The 22,349-nt window shown below is 45.9% G+C and overlaps 1 protein-coding gene and 1 long non-coding RNA gene across 6 annotated transcripts in view; one reads left to right on the plus strand and one right to left on the minus strand.

Moving 5' to 3' along the window:
- The first annotated feature begins 256 nt into the window (after nt 1-256).
- The window catches only part of EFCAB7 (EF-hand calcium binding domain 7), a 42,802-nt gene continuing 20,709 nt past the window's right edge, over nt 257-22,349 (plus strand). For 3 of the 5 annotated variants that reach the window (XR_008305947.1, XM_053244652.1, XM_053244654.1), the window contains exons 1-2: nt 257-520; nt 13,390-13,577. Coding sequence is in view for 4 of the 5 variants with exons in the window: in XM_053244652.1 (XP_053100627.1) it covers nt 13,391-13,577 (187 nt within the window). In the remaining variant the exon portion in view is untranslated. Of the gene's footprint in view, nt 559-13,389; nt 13,578-21,939; nt 22,053-22,349 lie in introns of those variants that run through there. The other 2 variants (XM_053244653.1, XM_053244655.1) reach the window with 2 other exon arrangements.
- On the minus strand, nt 1,844-5,843 carry LOC128322758 (uncharacterized). The gene is made up of 3 exons (XR_008305948.1): nt 5,755-5,843; nt 4,034-4,234; nt 1,844-2,168 (listed from the first exon to the last, which is right to left on the minus strand). It is a non-coding gene; the product is annotated as an uncharacterized LOC128322758 (long non-coding RNA).

Consider the following 22,349-nt stretch of genomic DNA (forward strand, 5'->3'; position numbering starts at 1 on the left):
CGTCACTGTTTCTTCCTGTCCTAAAATCCCAGAACTGGAAGGCTTGGTATTCTTTCTAATAACGAATGCCACCCAGGACTCAGCTGTGGCTCTCTCTTAGATGCAGCACCTTGCAATCTTTGAACCGAAGTGCCGATGGGATGGGGCAAGGGAGCATCTGTGTCTCAAGAGGACAAGGCAGCAAGCGCTCAACCACATCCCGTCTGCCTATCTGCCTGGACTGCCGCCTGCTCCGCCGCCACCCGGCCGATTCCTAGGGCATGATGGCAGCACATTAAGAGCCACCGCTTCAGCTTCCACGCCCCTCCTCGCCTGGAAATCCGAGACTCCCGCCTAGTCCCACAGCCGTGCATCGCTCTAAGTCAGCCGGCTGGAAACATTCACTACCGCCGAGCTGCGAGGAAGAAGCCGTAGGAAGTTCCGTGGCCTGCCTAGCCGAAAAAGGCGACAGCAGCAAAGGAGGCTGGTGGCCTGGGGTGGTAGAAGGCGGAGACCAGAGGCCCAAAGCCTCCGTGGGCAGGTCGGCGTTTCCCCTCTTTTGCCTTGTTGTCTTCTTAGGTGCTTTCTATTCGCTCCTTACTTTCTTCTCGCTGTTCTTCTTTTCCCATTAGGTTTGTTGTTGTTGTTGTTGTTGTTGTTATTCCAAACGTGTAATGCGTGGAAAAGAAATGGCTTCGGGCTACAGAATTCGATTTTAAGATTTGGGAAGGTCAAATAAATTTAGAGTAAAATTTTCTTCTCGGTACTTAATTTTCAACAAGATATAAGCTGGCTGGGGTTCAGACTTGTATAGAATTTATTCGCTTTCATACCCTGCACAGTTTCAGAGATGCAAATCAGGATACCTTTGTATACTCCTCATTTCTGCTTCGCTTCCAATAGTAAAGTTTACAAAAAGACTATTGTTTCTGTAGCTTACCTCTCAGTTGTGGTAAAGGCGAGCGTTTTACTGCCTTTGTTTGATCATTAAGTCATAGAAATTGCTATTTATTCTTTTCCTCTCATGCACATTTTTTAAAAAACATCTCCAGTATCTCTCCAAAAGGGAAAACGGGGGCAGTGACTTACCAGGGACAGGTACCATAAAATAGGGGCAGCTGGAGAATACATGCATTTTCACATAATCGCAAATATTCTGGGAATTGCTATATTTATGCAGGAGATAAGAAAGAAGCTCTTTGCACATGCCCACCTGTGCTATCTCCTTGACTGTTAGTTTACAATATACCAAACCTAACAGGCCATGAGGCAAACTAGAAAAGAACTTCATAGAAAATGAGTCCCATGGCAACCCCTCTCCCATTTCCAGGGACTATGTAATCATTGTATTTTTGAATACCAACAACCCCCCCACCCCCAATCCTTAGGTTAATTTACTGTAGGGTTTTTTTTGTTTTTTGTTTTGCTAAGACACATATAAAGAACAGACCTAAAACTGAATGCCATACCCAGCTGGTGTAAGAAGAATTTCTCCGGAATGCTCTTGAGGAAATAATAGTTCGTAGACCTCCGAAGAGTGGTCTTTCAACTGCATGTTATATACACCAACATTTTCTGCACTTAACCTGCTATAGGAACATAGGAAGATGCCATATATTGAGTCAGACCATTGGTCCATCTAGCTCAGTATTGTCAAAACACAGACTGGCAGTGGCTTCTCCAAGGCTGTAGGTAGGAATCTATCTCGGGACACTCCTCCAGAGTGATTATATTCCTCTTGCAGATTATCAGTGGTATTATCACTCTCCAGTTCTCTTCAATTGCATATTATCGAGCAGGTGAGCAAACTTGCAGTAAAGACTAAAAAAAGTGTTGGTTAAGTTAACACAAAACTGATCTGTTTTATTGGTGGATTTTGTCACAGCATGAGAGGGCTGTAGTGACAAGATAGTGAAAAAGGTGGCAGATATAATGTCAGATGTACACAAAGAAAAATCTTGATGATGACAATGTGAAAAGATGAGATCTAAAACAATGTCCAATGATCAATCCATTTGACGATCCGCTAAACAGTCTTGTACACTGAAGTTCTGCTGCTGTTTGCAAAAGTGAAATCACAAATGATTTTCCAACTGCTCAAGAGTGAGATGGGATTGCACTGATGAACTCCGAAAATGAGAAACTGCTTTCACATACCTGGGACATTTTTGCCCTTTAAAAGGCAAGATCTGAAAACATTCAGTGATAAATTAAAACAGGTTTTTTAAAAAAGTTATCAACAAAGACATAACTCTTGAGTATGTTAAGAAACTCTTTTCAAGACTTTTAGCAATAGGCCAGCATAGGAAAACTGACTGACATCAGAGTCAGGGGCGTAACTACTATTAGGCAAGGGGAGGTGGCTGCCTGGGAGCCCCCATGCCTCGAGGGGCAACCCACAGGCAAGTCACATGTGAAGTGTGTGTGTGTGTGTGTGTGTGTGTGTGTGTGTGTATCAGCGAGGGGCCCATTTTAAAATTTTGTCTCTGGGCCCACTCCAGCCTTGTTACGCCCCTGATCAGAGTGAAGCAAGAGCTGAACCCTTACAAAGTGTGCTGTGGAGCTCAGCCAAAGGCTTACAGCACAGCCAATCACTGCTCTCCCCTCCCTCCAAAAGTATTTTTTGGCTTCTAGAAATATGTCCCTGAGGGCTACACAACCTTCAGGAACATATTTCTGGAAGCCAAAATGTACTTTTGGAGGGAAGGGAAAGCAGTGAAAATAATCCCTTCCTCTGCATGTACGATTAGCTGTACAGGAAGCCTTTGGCTGAGCTTTGCAGCAGCCTCTTTATCAGAGAGTGTAGCTCTTGCTCCACCCATGAAATGCTGTGAAGCATGTCAGCTACTGATCTGAGAGAAAGCCGAAAGGTTTGTACCTCTCACATTTATGGAGTGTGATTCAAGAAGAGCTTTCTATATTAAATGAAAGGAAAAGACTGTTGGTTGGTTTGTCTGTCTGTCTAGCATATCTTTATACTCCCTAAAATGCACATCTCTAGGCAGTGTACAAAATTAAAACACAACACATATAGAACAGAATAAAACAGTTAATTTTTTTTCAAAATAAAAATAGCATAAGATTAAAAAATTAAACAATTTAAAATTAATTTAAGTTAAAAGCCAGAATTCATCTTCATGCCATTTGATGTGGCATGAAGATGAAGAGTTTCTTGATGTGTTCACTGATCTTGTGAAAGAGTTCACACTGCAAGAATCAAACTGTCCTGTGACTGAGAAATTAGTGTGTCATTTATATGGCCAATCTTAATCACCAAGTATATTATGCATAGCATCATCCCTATTTCTTCAGTGAAAATATGTGATGCTGCATACCAGAAAAGCAAAAGGGAAAACCATCAAGCTACTATAATGAAGTGATCTCTGTTTCACATGGTGAGCACTTGTTCACCTGTTGGCCATGGCTGGCACAAATGCAGCGATTACATAGTCCCTGGGGGCCTCACCTCATGGCCTCTAAACCATGAGGTTATAAAACCAAACAAACAAACTTTGAACTTTAACTCGTGTACAGATTAAGTGCTGTTTGTCTGTAAGAAGACCAAAAATGTTATGGCACTGTAGGAATTAGCTGTGCTGTTGCTTTATTAGACTGTTAATTAAATGTGACTTCGAGAGTAAATACAGTAAGGTTTTGGTTAGAGAGTAAGGCAGGAATGGTTTCTTCCCTAAAGCAGTGCTCCTGCTACTTGAGTAAACACCAGAAATGTGTGCTTTGCTACTCTCTTCCCCATAAGGTATTTTTATCTTATGCCATTCAAGGGTATGCATATCATTTGGATGTAAATTCAAATAGGACACTCTCAATTAAGTGTGCATAGAATTGCAGCCTAACTGGCCTTTATAAAGGCTACCATTCCAAGAAAGGTTATAAGCTATGGTTAGTAGATGTTCCTATTTGTACCAATTTGTTTTCAAGCCTTGTACTGGATGTGCTAATTCAGTACATCTCATTTGGACAGCCTGCACTGATTTCCAGGTAGACTGCATGGTAGACTAAGTGATCATGTGCCCCCCCCCCAAACAATACTGACCTTTTTTGGATGGAGGCATAGGTAAGCGGGCATGTTCTGGACTGGAAAACTATTCCAGCTATACAGGTGCTTTCCATCACTACCTCCTCTGTCATTGAACCTCCTTCCTCTGTGCACTTGTAGTGGAAAGGGGGAAGGATGGAGTGGAGCACCTTCTCCCCATTTTCTCTTCCAATCTCTGTCCCTTCCCTTTCCATGTGCCTGCAAAATGGAGGGGAAAGTGGCCCAGCTGGCTCTTATGGTACACAGGATCCTTAGCCGTGTTCTTCAGTGACACAGCTGCTGGGTTCAATGGAGGGAGTGACAGCTGGCCCTCACACCCAGCAGCAACTCATCTGCTGTGCTCAGTGGAGGAAGCGATGGTGATTGTTGGGAAGCCCAAGAAAAGTGCTGTTAACTCCACCTATAACTCTGTTTTTAAAATAACTCAGTGGGGAAGCCAGGAAGGAAGGAAGATAGATCTAGTTAGGCCTGTCCCACCCCACCCCACCCCAATTTCACATGATGGCAAGGCTATTGCAAGAAGTGATTGTAAAGGGGAGGTAAACTTGATAATAAAGCAAGTTCTGTGATCCAAGGACCAAGTCCTAATGTGACCTTGCAATACCTCTGGCAAAAACATGCCATTTATAACAAGAATGTATTGGTGATTAATGACTTCATAACCAGACAAAATTGTTGGATTAAACCTTCCATGATTCTCAAAATAGAGAGAGGCTGTAGGCCTGAGTCAGACCTTGTGGGCCCAGGCCCTGGATCTTTTAAGCGACTAGCAACACCCCTGCTTCCATAGAGATCGGGGCTGTTGGTGTACTCCTGCTTTTCCCCTCCATGTTGATTCGGAATATTTGAAGAGGCCTCATGGCTGCAATCATATGCATGCCTATCTGGGAATAAACCACATAGAATTCAGTGGGATTCTTTTCAGAAGAAACATTCAAAGGACTGGTCTGCAAGAGCTTTTACAGATTATTTGGTTTTTTGCACAGAGAATGCATGCTGGTAACTAAATTTTTAAGCTCACAAGAACAGCCCTGCTGGATCAGGCCCAAGGACTATCTAGTCCTGTTTCACACAGTGACACACCAGATGCCTCTGGAAAGCCCACAGGCAGGAACTGAGGACATGTCATCTTTCCTGCTATTGCTTAATTCAACTGGTATTTAGAAGCATCTAACCTTTGAAGCTGAGAGTGGGCTATACCCCTAATGATAGAATCGCCCACTACTAGGAGACACCCACCCCCCTGAAGAGTATCAACGATATGATGCGAGAGGATATGGGCTCATTATCCATGGAAGGTGTCCCTTCTAAGAGAGTGTTTCCCTCTTCCTTGGAATGATGTCCTCCTTTCCTGAGACCTGCATTCTCCATGTCAGCAGAGGGACCATCATCCTGGGAGAGGGATGCCTCTATCATGTCCTTGAAAGTCTCGTCCACATAACTCTCTGAGCTTCTCCCGATCAGGCACCAGCCAGGAGCTCCTTGCACCGAGCACACACCCATGACTCCTGCTCATCGAGCAGGTAGTCATACATGCAACATTCTGTGCAATACGCTGGGAAGCATCCCCTCATCTGCTGGCTTTCTACCTTAATGACTGATTTTGTTGGCTGTTTAGAGTATTTGCAGATTGTTTGTTTGAAAGTTAGGTCTTAGCTGAAGTTGTCAGCTATTCAACAGTTTAAACTGTTGAATATAAAAGAGGGAGTAGTACTTACCTTCTCTTCCCACTGAACATGTGATCAAGAAGGGCTGCTTTCAAGCTCTCCCACGTACTTCCTTACTAAAATCCATGCAAAACTCTAATTCCTATTCACAAAGCTATGGTCGTTAATCTCCCGCCCCTTATAGAGAGAGTAGGCTTCAAACAGAGGTAACCAGGCTCAACGGGAATGTGGCCCCTCCTACCAGCTGTGACTCACCTAGCTGACTTCTCCCACTGTCTCTTTGCAGGCAAAAGAGAAACTAAAACAGAAAGCCACACAGACACCAAAACAAGCCCTGCCCCCCCCCCGCCCCAAATACAGACACAAGCACACACACTGGGACTTCTTCCCTAAAGAGATAACAGCCCCTCAAAATCTCCCCCCTCCTGTTTGTTTCTGCCCCGTTGCTGCGTGTCCCAGAAGTAACAGATGTGTTTGCGCGCGCCGGGCACGAGTGCATGCATGTTGCGGGCGCGTGTGCACACAAGTGTGATGTGCAAGTGCCTGTTACTTCCGGGAGACACGGTGACAGGGCCATAAAGGGCCTCCAAACTGGTTCTGTGCACATCCCTAATATCAGCCACTCAAAATCTCCCTCTCCTCTTGTTCGTTTGGTGGTGGGGCGGGGAGAGCTTTTGTTTTTTATAAGGAAACGTTTGCTACCTTTTCAGATCTGTTTCTCCTCTTCCCAGTGAAGGCTTCAAACAACATCAGGCTTCATCAACTTCAGAGAAGGCTTCAAACATCTCAATCCAAACAACATTCTTCATTAGTTTTTTAATTACAAGGTATCACAGTTTCCCAGCTAAAATGAGTTGCTAGGGAAAAACTATTCTTTTTTCAGCAATCATAGCTGGGAAGCCTGCTGCTAGCCCTTTAAACAATAACCAAAACAAGTTGGCCAAGCCCAGCAACTACACATTTCTTGGAAAAGCCCTGAGGCACTGTTTGGGTGTTGTTACTGTGCTTCCTACCCCATTCCTCCATTAATCCCCTCACTTACTCTTTGCCCCTTCATGAAATGGAGCAAAATTAGGACTCCTTAGGGTGACAAACTTTGGCTTTGGACTTTTGAAGATGGGAATTCTGAGGAAATATTTCTGCCCTTATACCTCAATCTCACATATATTTATTATTTACTTATTGATTTAGAAGTATCAATAGATTTCAATGGAATGTATTTGTAGATAAATGTGTGCTGTAATCCAGAGCATAATAGGGGCATATTCACACTGTTTACCACTTCAGTTTGATAATGTAGTAAGCAGTGTTTGAGAAAAGGAAATAGGAAAACCTTTCCACGTATCAGTATGTGGAAGGTTTTGCTCAGCATTCCTCTGGGTCAGCTGTGCAACAAACTCCCTGAGCCCGCAATGCCTCAAGTGTGGACAGGTGTGGGAATTGGCAACATTTTCTTCTGCAGGCAATGGATGTGCTGAATTAGTACATTTAAGCCCTAGCAGAACTTCATGTGTATGTGCTTATACTTGCAAGTAAATTTAATTTAAATTGAGACTTGCTTCTAATATTTGTGACGCGTACGATTGAGGTTTTAATTTTTCTGCACTGGCTCAGAGTGCAATTGCAAGAGAAAGCTATTTTAAAAGTGACACAGCTAAATTTAAGATTTTTAATTTTATCTGTCTCAGATTCTGCAAAAATGTTCCCTACTCCATATTTGTGTAGTGCACTATCAGTGCAGTTTGTATTTTAATAACCTTAGCAAGGGAGCTCCCTCCTACTAAATAACTCTTGCATGATATGCTTTGAGTAACATATTGGAAATATCTCTGTGCTGCACAGCTGCCCAAATAAGAAATGGCTAGGTAATGAGAGTGTTGAGAAGCATAAACAAGTGCTCGTTTTTGATAAAACTGGTTACTGGAAAATTAACATTTATTCTCTTTTCCCTCATTGGCTAGAACTCACATTCCTTTTTGTGTGCTAACACTGGTGCTTAATTATCATAGTGACACCCGTTTGCAGTAACTGGACTGTGTCCCCGTGGGGTCCTTCTTATGCCACTGTAATATGAAACTGTCAGGCAAGGCGGTCTGTGTATTATAAATAGGGTACTTCATCCATGATAAGCGATTATTATCTTTCTTTCCCAAGTGTAAAAAGGCCTATATAACTCAAGAAGGTGCGAGTGATTTAGGCCTTCTGAGTAAGGCTCCAATGAGTCCTGAAGGGGACCCTGCCTATGTTGTTGTCTTGTTATTGAACTTGAAATATTCAATTTATTATACTGGAATATATTTTCGGAAGTCAGCACTGGATAAAATAATGTTGCAGGCACTTAGACCAACAGTATAGCACGATTTAGTGCCCTTCTGTGATGGCCTTCTCAGAACCTTCATCACCTTTGGTAAATAAGAAAATGAGCAATGACACATACTAACCGTACATGAGAAAAAGAGTGTGCTGAATTATTTCAATTATTTAAAAAGAAAATGCATCTTTGTGGTTGTTTTCATTCAGTTGTGTGCAGTTTTCTTCCATTGCACTACTATGTTCTTCATCCGGGCAATTACTGCACACTATGGGCTGACCAATCACAAGTCAGAGTACTTATTGGATTTAAACCCATTTGGGCTTGTTGAAATAACTGCACTGGAAACAATAGGACTGCCACCCTCATGCTGGAACATTAACTTAGAAGACATACTGGCTAGCATCCAGACTAACAAAACATGTGTTGTACTTGAGAAATCTGGTTTCTGCTGTATTCCTGACTAAAGCAGCACTGGTGCTTGCATGGAGTGTGGGGGAGTAAACTGCAGTGACCTCCACTTCTTCCAGACACATGAAAACATGTTCATGAGGGCTGTGCAACCCTCAGGGGCATTTTTTTGCGTGCCTCAGAGCACTCCTAAGGGAAAAGGAGGTTGTCAGAATTCCCCTATAGACATGCAATTGCCAGTGCTGCCTTAGTCAAAACCCTCAGCACCACCATTAGTGGTTCTCACTTTGTTAGTATGGATGTCAGCCATTATGAATTTCAGTGGAGTTTACTTTCACATAGGCCACAGTTCTGTGCATGCTTAATGACGTAGTCCACTCTATGGAAAAACAGGTGGTCATGGTCCCTTGTTTGTGCAGTGTCACAACTTGTTATACACCAGGGCATTTTCCAGATTATACCCTGCTATGGGGTCACGACATATCTCCGAAGAGTGCTTCCGCACTTCCTGTGTTGAGACACCACAGTCCCTCCTCTGACAGCAGGGTGCCATTCCCATTTCTAATGCCTTGTTTCAGATTTAATTGCTGTGATTTATTGCTATGACCTTGTATGTCCAGCGTAAAAAGGTTGCTGTATTTTCCCATTGTTAGATTTCATGAGACTGCTCCCCCTGATGGGCATTTTGCTGTTTACATTTTGAATACTAGTTGCCTGAACCGAAGCATTTTGCTGGTGTTGAGCGGGTACTGGAAAGCACCCAGCGGAAATCCTAGATATATATACTAGGAAGTAAATTCCATTGACTTTAGTGGTACACCTGATGAAAGGTGCAGAGAAGCAGGAACAGGAAAGACCAAGTGCCTGCAGTAATTGTCAGTGCTGCTGTACTTGCAATGGTCTCCTGCCTCCCATGGACAACTTCCTCTTAATATGGCATTATAAAATCCTTTTAGCGTCCTGGAGGTCTAGCACAGCCTTACACCAGTTTCAGGTATTATGGTTGTTAGGTTTTGAATGGCTGCTGTACATTCAGGGGTGTATCTGTGATATGGCAGGCAGGGCACATGCGCTGGGCACGACTTGAAGGGGGGCGCCATTTTTTAAAATGAACAAATAAAATGGCTGCCAAAACCAAAATGGCCACCATGCATATTCAAATGGCCTCTGCAAGGCCCTAGGTCATGCCAGGCCTCACAGAGGCCATTTGAGCATGCGTGGTGGCCATCTTGTTTTCGGCAGCCATTTAAAAGAAATTATTTTTAAAAATGGCCACTGCACATGCTCAAATGGTCCCTGCGAGGCCCTTTATAAATATTCTTTTATAAATATTTATAAATATTAAATATAAATTTATAGATATTCTTTATAAATTTATAAATATTTATAAATATTGTTTATAAATATTCTTAATAACAGTAATAATAAACTAGATGAACCTGTGCAGAGCATCTGTGCGCTAGGACTTTGTTGCTTTCCTTGCCCCCTGCCACAGCCACTGCTCAGTGTCAGCCACCCACTCTCAGCCACCCCTTCCCTGCCGCTGGCTCACCTGTTCGACCCCTCGCCCGCTCGCTCGTTCAGTTGCCTCCCTGACCACTCACTTGCTTGTCCCTCCCCACCGCCTGCTCACCCCCTCCCCGCCGCTTGCTCACTCATTCACCTGCTCATTCACTTGCTCACCCCCCTGCCTGATCACTCGCTCACCCTTCCCCGCCACCCCCCTCGCCCCCTCACCATTGCTCGCTCCTCTTCCCTATCTACATATGGAATCCCAACTGCCCAACAGGTGCTTCTACTCTGCTACCTCCCATTACTAAAGCACGGTGTGGGTGGGGTTTGCCACATACATCCTTAGCATATTATATAGATATATATTGACAGATAATATGTCTTATCTGTTTATCCCTTTTTGTGAGCCTGTTATTTAATTAACAGCCAAACTATATGTAAACTTTAACTAGTCATTAACTGGTTGACTTAAAACAGAAAGCAGACAACTCCCAAAACCAGTTGTGGGAAGCCCAATCCAGTGCAGACATATGGAGCACAGTGAGTGGGGTTTAGCACTGTCCCACTCTGCTGTTTTCATGATGAAGAAACTATTTGTCTCCAAAGTGGTTATTTTCAGCATGATCCTTGATTGTTTTGCCTAGGTGGGGTTGAATAAACCAAAGTTCCCCAAGTTCATATGTAGTGGTAAATTGTGTTTTAGTTCAAGCTGAAAGTGGAGCTCTTTGAGGCTTATTCTCATAGTGGAAAACTGTACTTTCCTGTTGTGTCTGAACCAGACTTATTGTGCAAGCCTTAAATGTATTTTTTCACTACGTCACTCTCTTTCAGTCTAAATCACTTTCACACAAATTCAAACTGACTGTTTGGTGCATGGTAGGCAATCACAAGAAAAACACTTGAAATACTTGCATAGACGAATGGATGGCGTGTGTGGCACAGATGGATGGCACGTGTGGCACAGCATTAGTGTGGATCAGATAACTGAAAATGAGTTTTCCCCATTTCTATCTACCAATGCATGTTGAAAGATGAATCCTGTATGAGGTGGGCAGGTGCACATGACCAGCTGCCCAAGGGTGACAGTTGGGGAAGGAATAGATAGAAGTGACTTAACAATGACCTTTGTCTTAAGGCCACTTATTCTAGATATATGGGAATATTCCCTGACAAACACATTGGGGATTCACTGAAACATAAGCAGTATAATTGGATCAGGAGCGGAGAAAGTCATAATCAAATTCATTTCAAAAGGATGAAAAGTTTCTTCACATGGCAATCCAGTAGTACATGCTGGCTACTTGCCCATGAGCAGCTGGTCATGTGCACCTGTCTGCCACATGCAGGACACATATTTGTAACATGCATTGGTAGATACTAGGAAAATTTCATTTTTCGTGATGTGCCACATACCAGTGGTGTACCACACAACTGTCTGTGAGCATGTGCAAATATACCAGGTGTTCTTCCTGTAACACCATGCACCAACTAGTGTGAAACTGATATGAACTGAAACACATTGTAGCAGTGGAAATAATTTGTGGCTTGCACAACAGACTTAACAGGAAACTGTGGTTTCCTGTTAGAGAACAAGACTCAGCACGTCCCTTTCCATCTTCTTTCACATGTGAGACAAAGAATTTTAAAGCTTCTGCTTTCAGTTTGAAATAAATCACTGGTTGGCTTTATGTGCAAACTCTGGAAACTGTGAAACTCTGGAACCACAGTTCCCTGTGTTTGTGTATAACAGCACATTTTTATTTAGTTCCAACCAAATGTGGAAGCTGAATATCTTCTCCTCTCATATGTGAAAAAGGAGAAGGGAGGTTGGAGCATGGGAACCCATGAATCTTGGAGGCTGGTTCTTTGAGGCTGGCTCTTGGACCAGGTTTACAATCTGTGGGTGCTCATCCATTCAGCTTACTGCAATGTGTTGTACTTTGGAAATGGTCTGGTCTGGTCGCCTTTGAAAATGATCTTGAAACTGCTGTTGGTACAAAACAGGGCTGCAAGATTATTAACTGGGACTGGATATTTTGATCATATCACACCAGTGCTTTGTCAGCTGTACTGGTTCCCAGTCCATTTCCAAGCTCAATTCAGAGTGCTAGTTTTAACGTTTAAGGCCCTAAATGGCTTGAAACTGGGTTACCTGAGAAAGGGCCTTGCCCCATAAGTCCTGAGTGCCCCTGCCAAACGAGGTGAGGTGAGTGGCTACTAGATAAAGGGCCTCCTCAGTGTTTGCACTCCGTTTATGGAACAGCCTCCCCAGTGAGGTTTGCCTGGCATCATCGCTTTGTTCTTTTAGACGCTAGGTAAAGACATTTCTGTACACTCAGGCCTTTTAAATTGGATTTTAAAACTGAGTTTTTAAAAAAGTTAATTTTTTGGGGTACTGTTAAAAAAAGTTTAAATTGTTTTTACTGTATTTTGTATTTTTGGGTGTGTTGTGATTTCTTGTATTTTATGTATTTTTACTCGATGTTTTAATGCTGTGTTGTGAGATGCCCAGAGAACAATTTGTTATGTAATAAAATTGTTGTTATTACTACAGGAAATCATGTTTTCTCATTATGTGTGAAATGGCCCTAAGTCTTGAGTGATCATCATGGTAGATGATAACAATATAACCTTCATGCTCCACTCTCTGGTGCAACTATAATGTTCCACAAAAAAATCTTATAATAATGGAATGTTTAACAACGTTTCTACAAGGTATTATCTGTTTTTACATAAAAATGTGAAGGTCTTAAAGGAGTACATGGGAGTCACCTTAAATATGCATATTGCATTGCCAGCTTATCAATTTATAATGATGGGTAAACTTTTATTTAGTAATTATAGTGTTGATCTGTTTTGGATGACTTTCATATCCTCTGAATGAGCTGGGTATTATAATCATTGTACAAAAATTAACTCATTAATGTAATGATCACATTATAGTCTAAATCTATGGACCAAATTAGATACAGAGGTACCCATGAGGATTCCAATTTTTTTTAATGTCAAAGGTATATGATGTTGCTAATATGATCAGCAAAGAAGCAATGTTTTCCACAAAGCATACCGATGACATGATCTGGCTAACATTAAACACTTCTAGTCCCATTTATTTCACATGCTTAACACTTCAATTAAATCAACATTCTTTGAACTATGCCTAGAATGTTCTGTGCCAATTTAATTTTTAATATATAATTGAGATCTTGGTAGATAAACAGTTACCGACCCAGTTTTTATAGTTATCTACTCAGGCACATATTTTTCATAGTTATCTAACATCTTACTCAATTTGAGTCATGCATCTCAAAACCTATTTACAAACTCCTCTTGTTTCCCCCAAAACAGAAGCGTGGCAAAAGTTTAGCAAACATTTCCTCCTGCTGAGGGGATGGATATAGAACTTTGCTAAAAGAAGACATGGGCTCTAAATATGTTTGCATTATTCACAGAATGGCTGGCAGTCAGAAGAGCAATGCATCCCTCTTCAGTGAAGAGACAGCACTCTCAGAACATTCCCAAGCCAAACAATCCCACAGTTATGAGGAGGAAACATTTTATAAAAACTGCAGAGCAGCCTATTTAGCTGTCTTTAAAAGCAGCTTAGAAAACATTAAATCAAAAGAACAACTGTGTTTAGGTAAGTGACTTGGTTTTTAAAAATCTATCTATTTTCTATCTATATCTATCTATCTTCTATATATTTATTTCTCTAAGACAGGCCATGTGTGGATGAATGGGGATGTGTTGCGGAAACTTGCGAGAGCCGCCGAACTCTCGCAAGCATATTAGGCGCACGCACGACAGAAGGCCGTTGTCTGGCTGCAGAGAGCCCGGGGGAGACACTTGGCCACCCAGCCGATCTGGAGGAGAGATAGGGAGAGACTCGGAGAGAGAGTGCACCTGCAGGAGCCGCTGGGTCGCAACAGGGACTGAGGAGGGTGCCGCCGTCAACAGCGGAGGGCAGAAAGGAGTTTGGGCATGGCTGGGCAACAGAAAACGGTTGGCCAGAGGAGATGGGAGGCGAGGGGAGAGAAGGAGATGCTTGTCTGCCCAGCCGGAGCTGCAGATGCGAGGAGAGAGAATGAGCTGTGCGAGGAGAGACACAGTTGTGTGGTGGGGGAGAGAGAGAGTATGAGAGAGTAGTGTGTGTGTGTTGGGGGAGAGAGAGGGTGTGTGTGTGCGTGTGTGTGTGTTGGGGGAGAGAGAGAGTTGTGTGGGTTGGGGGGAGAGAGAGAGTTTGTGTGTGTGTGTGTGCTGGGGAGAGATGTGTGTGTGTTGGGGAGAGAGGTAGGGGTGTGTGTGTGGGGGGGAGAGGTGTGGGGGGGTTGGTGTGTGTGTGGGGGAGAGAGGTGTGTGTGGGGGGGAGAGAGGTGTGTGTGTTGGGGGAGAGAGAGGTGTGTGTTTGTTGGGGGAGAGAGAGGTGTGTGTGTGTGTGTGTGTGTGTTGGGGGAGAGAGAGGTGTGTGTGTGTGTTGGAGGAGAGAGAGGTGTGTGTGTGTTGGGGGAGAGAGGTAGGTGTGTGTGTGTGTGTGTTGGGGGAGAGAGGTGTGTGTGGGGGGGAGAGGTGTGTGTGTGTGTTGGGGGAGAGAGAGGGGTGTGTGTGTGTGTTGGGGGAGAGAGAGGTGTGTGTGTGTTGGGGGAGAGAGAGGGGTGTGTGTGTTCTGGGGGAGAGAGAGGGGTGTGTGTGTTCTGGGGGAGAGAGAGGGGTGTGTGTGTTCTGGGGGAGAGAGAGGGGTGTGTGTGTGTTCTGGAGGAGAGAGAGGTGTGTGTGTGTTGGGGGAGAGAGGTGTGTGTGTTGGGGGAGAGAGAGGTGTGTGTTGGGGGAGAGAGAGGTGTGTGTGTGTGTTGGGGAGAGACAGGTTTGTGTGTGTGTTGGGGGAGAGAGAGGTGTGTGTGTGTTGGGGGAGAGAGAGGGGTGTGTGTGTTCTGGGGGAGAGAGGGGTGTGTGTGTTCTGGGGGAGAGAGAGGGGTGTGTGTGTGTTGGGGGAGAGAGAGGGGTGTGTGTGTGTTGGGGGAGAGAGAGGGGTGTGTGTGTGTTGGGGAGAGAGAGGGGTGTGTGTGTGTGTTGGGGGAGAGAGGGGTGTGTTGGGGGAGAGAGCTGTGTGCGTGTGTGTTGGGGGAGAGAGCTGTGTGCGTGTGTGTTGGGGGGAGAGAGCTGTGTGCGTGTGTGTTGGGGGGAGAGAGCTGTGTGCGTGTGTGTTGGGGGGAGAGAGCTGTGTGCGTGTGTGTTGGGGGGAGAGAGGTGTGTGCGTGTGTGTGTGTTGGGGGAGAGAGGTGTGTGCGTGTGTGTGTTGGGGGAGAGAGGTGTGTGCGTGTGTGTGTTGGGGGAGAGAGTGGTGTGTGTGTTGGGGAAGAGAGGTGTGTGTGTGTGTTGGGGGAGAGAGAGGTGTGTGTGTGTGTTGGGGGAGAGAGAGGAGTGTGTGTGTTGGGGGAGAGAGGTAGGTGTGTGTATGTGTGTTTGTTGGAGGGAGAGAGGTGTGTGGGGGGGAGAGGTGTGGGGGGGTTTGGTGTGTGGGGGGAGAGAGGTGTGTGTGGGGGGGAGAGAGGTGGGGGGAGAGGTGTGTGGGGGGGAGGTGTGTGTGTTGGGGGAGAGAGAGGTGTGTGTTTGTTGGGGGAGAGAGGTGTGTGTGTTGGGGGAGAGAGAGGTGTGTGTGTGTTGGGGGAGAGAGAGGTGTGTGTGTGTTGGGGGAGAGAGGTGTGTGTGTGTGTGTGTGTGTGTGTGTGTGTGTGTGTGTGTGTGTGTGTGTTGGGGGAGAGAGAGGTGTGTGTGTGTTGGGGGAGAGAGAGAGGTGTGTGTGTGTTGGGGGAGAGAGAGGGGTGTGTGTGTTCTGGGGGAGAGAGAGGGGTGTGTGTGTTCTGGGGGAGAGAGAGGGGTGTGTGTGTTCTGGGGGAGAGAGAGGGGTGTGTGTGTTCTGGGGGAGAGAGAGGGGTGTGTGTGTTCTGGGGGAGAGAGAGGGGTGTGTGTGTTCTGGGGGAGAGAGAGGGGTGTGTGTTGGGGGAGAGAGAGGGGGTGTGTGTGTTCTGGGGGGGAGAGAGGGGTGTGTGTGTTCTGGGGGGGAGAGAGGGGTGTGTGTGTTCTGGGGGAGAGAGAGGGGTGTGTGTGTTCTGGGGGAGAGAGAGGGGTGTGTTCTGGGGGAGAGAGAGGGGTGTGTGTGTGTTGGGGGAGAGAGAGGGGTGTGTGTGTGTTGGGGACAGAGAGAGGGGTGTGTGTGTGTTGGGGGAGAGAGAGGGGTGTCTGTGTGTTGGGGGAGAGAGGGGGGGTGTGTGTGTGTTGGGGGAGAGAGAGGGGTGTGCGTGTGTGTTGGGGGAGAGAGAGGGGTGTGCGTGTGTGTTGGGGGAGAGAGAGGGGTGTGCGTGTGTGTTGGGGGGAGAGAGGTGTGTGCGTGTGTGTTGGGGGGAGAGAGGTGTGTGCGTGTGTGTTGGGGGGAGAGAGGTGTGTGCGTGTGTGTTGGGGGGGAGAGAGGTGTGTGCGTGTGTCTTGGGGGGGAGAGAGGTGTGTGCGTGTGTGTGTTGGGGGGAGAGAGGTGTGTGCGTGTGTGTGTTGGGGGGAGAGAGGTGTGTGCGTGTGTGTTGAGGGGGGGAGAGCTGTCTGTGTGTTGAGGGGGAGAGAGGTGTGTGTGTGTTGGGGGAGGTGTGTGTGTGTTGTGGGGAGAGAGGTGTGTGTGTGTTGGGGAGAGAGGGGTGTGTGTGTGTGTGTGTGTGTTGAAGGGGGAGAGGGGTGTGTGTGTGTGTGTTGGGGGGAGAGAGGTGTGTGTGTGTGTGTGTTGAGTGGGGGAGAGAGAGGTTTGTGTGTTGAGGGGGAGAGTGTGTGTGTGTTGAGGGGGAGAGAGGGTTTGTGTGGGAGGAGGGTTTGTGTGTGGGGGGAGGGAGAGAGGTGTGTGTGTGTTGGGGAGAGAGGTGTGTGGGGGGGAGAGGTGTGTGGGGGTTTGGTGTGTGTGGGGGGAGAGAGGTGTGTGTGGGGGGGAGAGAGGTGGGGGGGAGAGGTGTGTGTGAGGGAGGTGTGTGTGTTGGGGGAGAGGTGTGTGTGTTGGGGGAGAGAGAGGTGTGTGTGTGTTGGGGGAGAGAGGTGTGTGTGTGTGTTGGGGGAGAGAGGTGTGTGTGTGTGTTGGGGGAGAGAGAGGTGTGTGTTGGGGGAGAGAGAGGTGTGTGTGTGTGTGTTGGGGGAGAGAGAGAGGTGTGTGTGTGTTGGGGGGGAGAGAGGGGTGTGTGTGTGTTGGGGGAGAGAGAGGGGTGTGTGTGTGTTGGGGGAGAGAGAGGGGTGTGTGTGTGTTGGGGGAGAGAGAGGGGTGTGTGTGTTCTGGGGGAGAGAGAGGGGTGTGTGTGTTTTGGGGTAGAGAGAGGGGTGTGTGTGTTTTGGGGGAGAGAGAGGGGTGTGTGTGTTTTGGGGGAGAGAGGGGTGTGTTTTGGGGGAGAGAGAGGTGTCTGTGTTGGGGGAGAGAGAGAGGTGTGTGTGTTGGGGGAGAGGGAGGGGTCTGTGTGTTCTGGGGGAGAGAGAGGGGTGTGTGTGTTCTGGGGGAGAGAGAGGGGTGTGTGTTGGGGGAGAGAGAGGGGTGTGTGTGTGTGTTGGGGGAGAGAGAGGGGTGTGTGTGTGTGTGTGTTGGGGGAGAGAGAGGGGTGTGTGTGTGTGTTGGGGGAGAGAGAGGGGTGTGCGTGCGTGTTGGGGGAGAGAGGGGTGTGCGTGCGTGTTGGGGGAGAGAGGTGTGTGCGTGCGTGTTGGGGGGAGAGAGGTGTGTGCGTGTGTGTTGGGGGGAGAGAGGTGTGTGCGTGTGTGTTGGGGGAGAGAGGTGTGTGCGTGTGTGTTGGGGGGGAGAGAGGTGTGTGCGTGTGTGTTGGGGGGAGAGAGGTGTGTGCGTGTGTGTTGGGGGGAGAGAGGTGTGTGCGTGTGTGTTGGGGGGAGAGAGGTGTGTGCGTGTGTGTGTTGGGGGAGAGAGGTGTGTGCGTGTGTGTGTTGGGGGAGAGAGGTGTGTGCGTGTGTGTGTTGGGGAGAGAGAGGTGTGTGCGTGTGTGTGTTGGGGGAGAGAGTTGTGTGTGTGTTGCGGGGGGAGAGGTGTCTGTGTGTTGAGGGGGAGAGAGGTGTGTGTGTGTTGGGGGAGGTGTGTGTGTGTTGTGGGGAGAGAGGTGTGTGTGTGTGTTGGGGAGAGCGGGGTGTTTGTGTGTGTGTGTGTGTGTGTGTTGAAGGGGGAGAGGGGTGTGTGTGTGTGTGTGTTGGGGGGGAGAGAGGTGTGTGTGTGTGTTGAGTGGGGGAGAGAGGTGTGTGTGTGTTGAGGGAGAGAGTGTGTGTGTATTGAGGGGGAGAGAGGGTTTGTGTGTGGGGGGAGGGAGAGAGGTGTGTGTGTGTTGGGGAGAGAGGTGTGTGTGGGAGGGAGAGGTGTGTGTTGGGGGAGAGAGTTGCGTGTGTGTTGGCGGGAGAGAGTTGTGTGTGTGTTGGTGGGAGAGAGTTGTGTGTGGGGAGGGATCAGGAGAGAGAGTGAGAGTGAGTTAGTTGTGGGAGGAGAGAGTGGGTGGATGCCACAGGCTCAGTGCAGTACCACACAGATGCTCTGTGGGAGGTCAGCTAGTTGTTATTATTTTGTGACCAATTTGGAGAAATATGTTACATTTGCAGTAGTAGCTCAGTGGTGGAGCATCTGCATTGTATGCAGAAGGCACCAGCTTCAGTCCTTGGCATCTCTAGGTAAGGCTAGAAAAGACTCCTGTCTGAAACTTTGGAGAGCTGCTGCTGGTCAGTGTAGACAGTCTGAGCTAGATGGACCTGTGGCCTGACAGTATAAGGCAGCTTCCTATGTTCCTGTGTTTGCTCAGTATATTTGCTTAATATATCTTGCACATGACCACTGTTTTAAAGCAGCCTATCATGGGAAGCCTTAGTATGTTTCATGCTTCCCATTCCTAAGCCTGCAGTGCTTCAGAGAGTGTAAGTGTAGAGGAAGTGTCCACCCAGCTGTCCTTGTATGCTGACGTGGGAAAAATCCCACCTGTGATCACTTCAATGATTGGAGGCCTTTACACCATTTGCTGAAAATTCAGAGAAGAGCTTTATTTGTTTAACAACTCGGGAACTCCCTAAAATGGAGACAACCGGGAAAGGAAGCTACATTAGCTAATATAGTAACACTGATGTCATTAAGCAAAACCACCAACAGGAGAGGTAGTTAGTCCAATCACAGAGCATAGCATCAGTGGCCAATCAGAGAACTAGTTCACAGTTTCATTGAAGACAGCAACATATTAACCGTGTGCAAAAGGAATAACCCAAATATGGTTATTTCTTTCATTACAGCATTTCTGTTAATCTACCTAGTACGTGCGCAGGCTGGGACCCGCCAAAACCTGTTTTTCCCTTATCAACCCTCTCCTGCATACTGCTATGTTGGGAAGGCAAAGAAGGAAAGTTGGCCCCAGGCTCAGGGGTATAGCTAGGGCATAGCTAGGTACTCACCCCTCTTCCCAGCAGCCCCTTGGAGTGAGGGAGATAATGAAGAAAATAGGGAGGGTTGGAGCTAGGGGGCCCTCAGGAGCTGTGGGGCCCAGGTTCTTTGAACTCATCCGCACAGTTATAGTTATGCCCCTGCCCAGGCTCCTCTGCAGCGGACTCCTCAGTCTTATTTTGAAAGCAAAAGGAGAATGTGCAATTTCCATGGGGGGTGGCAAGAATAGGAGCCACTCCCAGCATTGTTTTAATGTACACCCAGAAAGTGTGCAATCCTACTGATTCTGCACACATAGAACAGCATGCATAAGCTGTTCCCATAGGTCCTCCTAATAGGCCACTGCACTGCTGAAGAGTGTACAAGGTCTTTACTCCAAGGTAAGATTTTCTCATTCTGATTCTAGGAGCAGGAAGTAACTTGTTCTTCCCCGGAGGCCTAACTTGTAAGTTTCTCTGGGAGAGCAGGAGTAGGGCTGTATGCAGGGGCCAGAGGAAGAACAAGCTGCTGGATGTTCATAAGGAAGGCATGGAAAGGCCCCAACTTTGAGTGGATAGTCTGGCTGTAATGCTCTTTGCGTAGTGCAAATGCCCAGTAGGGCAGAGTAGTGTGGTACTTCTATAGGATGGCTATGACATGCTAGTTACACTGTATATGTAGGGAAAGCAGGATTGTACTTTGAACATGATACTATGTAACTCGGGTTCCCAACAAATACTGTTAGTTTGTTTTTTACAATATGCCTCAAAAGTGTATAAGCACCAGGGAGAGTTGCAACTTTCCATTGTTTATACATATTTGCCACATGTATGGAACATGCATTTGCCACTGCATAATGTGGGGACAGCTCTCAAAAATGAACCATATTCTTTTGTCTTCAGGCTGTAGTTCTCCTATCTTCTTTTCGTGATGTGATTGTGTAAATTCCTGTGTGGACTACCCTCCAAATGCAGCAACAGAACTGCAGGGTGATTGGACTTGCTTGTTACTGATGATACAAGTGCCTTCACAAACCATAGCTTTATTATTAGTGTTATTCAAAAAGTTGCAAATTTAAATTAACCAGAAAAACTGTTCTTAAAAATTCAGTTTTGACATATTGTTTCAATATATCCATGGTTCTTAAACTGTGGGGTGTGCCCCGGTGGGTAGGCCTTCCTGCCTGGCAGGAAGAGAAGAGAGGTTGAAGAGTTCCAGACAAATCAGATCTGAGGCAACTGTACCGTCTTCATTGTCCAGCAAGGAACTCCTTGATTGAATGCCCCCATGGCAGAAGAGCCCCAGTGGCTTTGTGGAGTGACCTGCTCAGGGACAGCTCTTTCATGAGACAAGCTGAGGCAGTCACCTCAGGTGGCAGGTTATTGGGGCAAGATGCCGTCACCATCACATCATCACCATCTTTGGGGCCAATCTAACCCCGCAAGCTTTGCAAGGAGCATCTCTCCTCACACTCCTTGCAAGAAACACGAGTGAAGATCAGGCTGCTAGCAACCTTCACCCTTCTCTGATCCTCATTACTTTCAAAGCTTCCAAGGGTTGGTTTTGAAAGAGGCCTGGCAAAGCAGTGTTTTGTACTTTGTCTCATGTTCCGCAGTACCTTAGGCCACCCCTGTCCCTGTCCCATAATCCCAATGTGATTTGAGAAGAAGAGAGCTCTGAAGGCACTGCTTCTGTATTCTTATGTTTCCATATGTGTGGCTTTAGCAGGAGTTCAGAGAGAGCTTGTTCTGTTCCTCTTTTAATGCCCCTGTAGATTGTTCCCCACTCACAGATCTCCACACAGAGCAGCAGAATGTATGCAAGGATTTCTGCATGTTTACCTATCAAACAGATTATTGTTCATGGGTTGAGGAGACCTAGAAGGTAATGTAAGTTTATTGGGGGAAGGAGTTTTAGAAGTTTGAGAAACTTTGAATTATGTGAATGCTGTTGCTAGGATAATTTATCACTTATATTAGTGCTACCAATATATATCAAAAGTTCACTCTTCTTTACATACTGTGTAATCTTCTACATATTTGTATGGCAGTCTGGTTTCAGAGTCAACATTTTCACGCAATTCTTAGATAATATTAATCTTATTTACCAGGCTTTCAGAACCACTGCTTGTAAAATCTCAGTGTTAACTTCAGCTAATCTGGATTTTAAATACAAATGGTGTGAACAAATGCTCTCTCTTTTTACATGCTTTCCCTTTCATCTCTGTCCATATGCCACTTGGGTACATGGCAAGTGTTTGGCCATGTTCCTTTCAAGGTCTGTTTAGAAAGGACAATTGAAAGTTCAAGCTCCCAATATTCTTCGAAATGTCTGGAATTTTAAAAAGAAAAATGTGTTTTAGTGTCCAGTTCCATTTTGACAAGGAATCAAATTACTAGAGTTGGTTATATTATGTTTGATTAATAATGGAAATATTTTTAAAGCTGATTCCCTCATAAACACAAAGTAATCTTATGCAGATTTAACGAAGGGTGGATTCAGAAACAACTTCATTTTCTACTTCTCCTTTCCCTCCATTTTCCTTTCTGACTCCACCCCCACCCCCACCCCACCCCACACACATTCTCTACAGGGTCCCCTTTGGGACAAACTTCTCAACAACAAAACATAAAAGATTACTAGATAGAATACAACAGCAAGCTCTGCTTTGTAATTTCCAAGTGGGTTCTTCAAACTCTTATTCAAGTGAGTTCTACTTATTTGCTGAAATGTAATGTAATGTCCTAGGCTAAAATGTCTCTGTAGACACTTAGCAGAATCCAAGTCTTTAAAAAGGTACATTTAAAGGGTAAGGTAAAGGAACTTCTTTTAAAAAATGGTCTGAGGAGACTAGTTAGCAGTTTACAGCAAGTACTGATTTCCCAGTAACTATAAATAATACACCAAGCAGCAAAATTTTGCAATATATTTTTAAACTTGATGTTTAAAAAAGAAAGCAAGAAGAAAGAAAGAAAATGAATATCTTTCTCAAGAAGGATGCCA

Source organism: Hemicordylus capensis, chromosome 4 (genome assembly GCF_027244095.1).
Source record: "Hemicordylus capensis ecotype Gifberg chromosome 4, rHemCap1.1.pri, whole genome shotgun sequence".
Lineage (NCBI taxonomy): Eukaryota > Metazoa > Chordata > Lepidosauria > Squamata > Cordylidae > Hemicordylus > Hemicordylus capensis.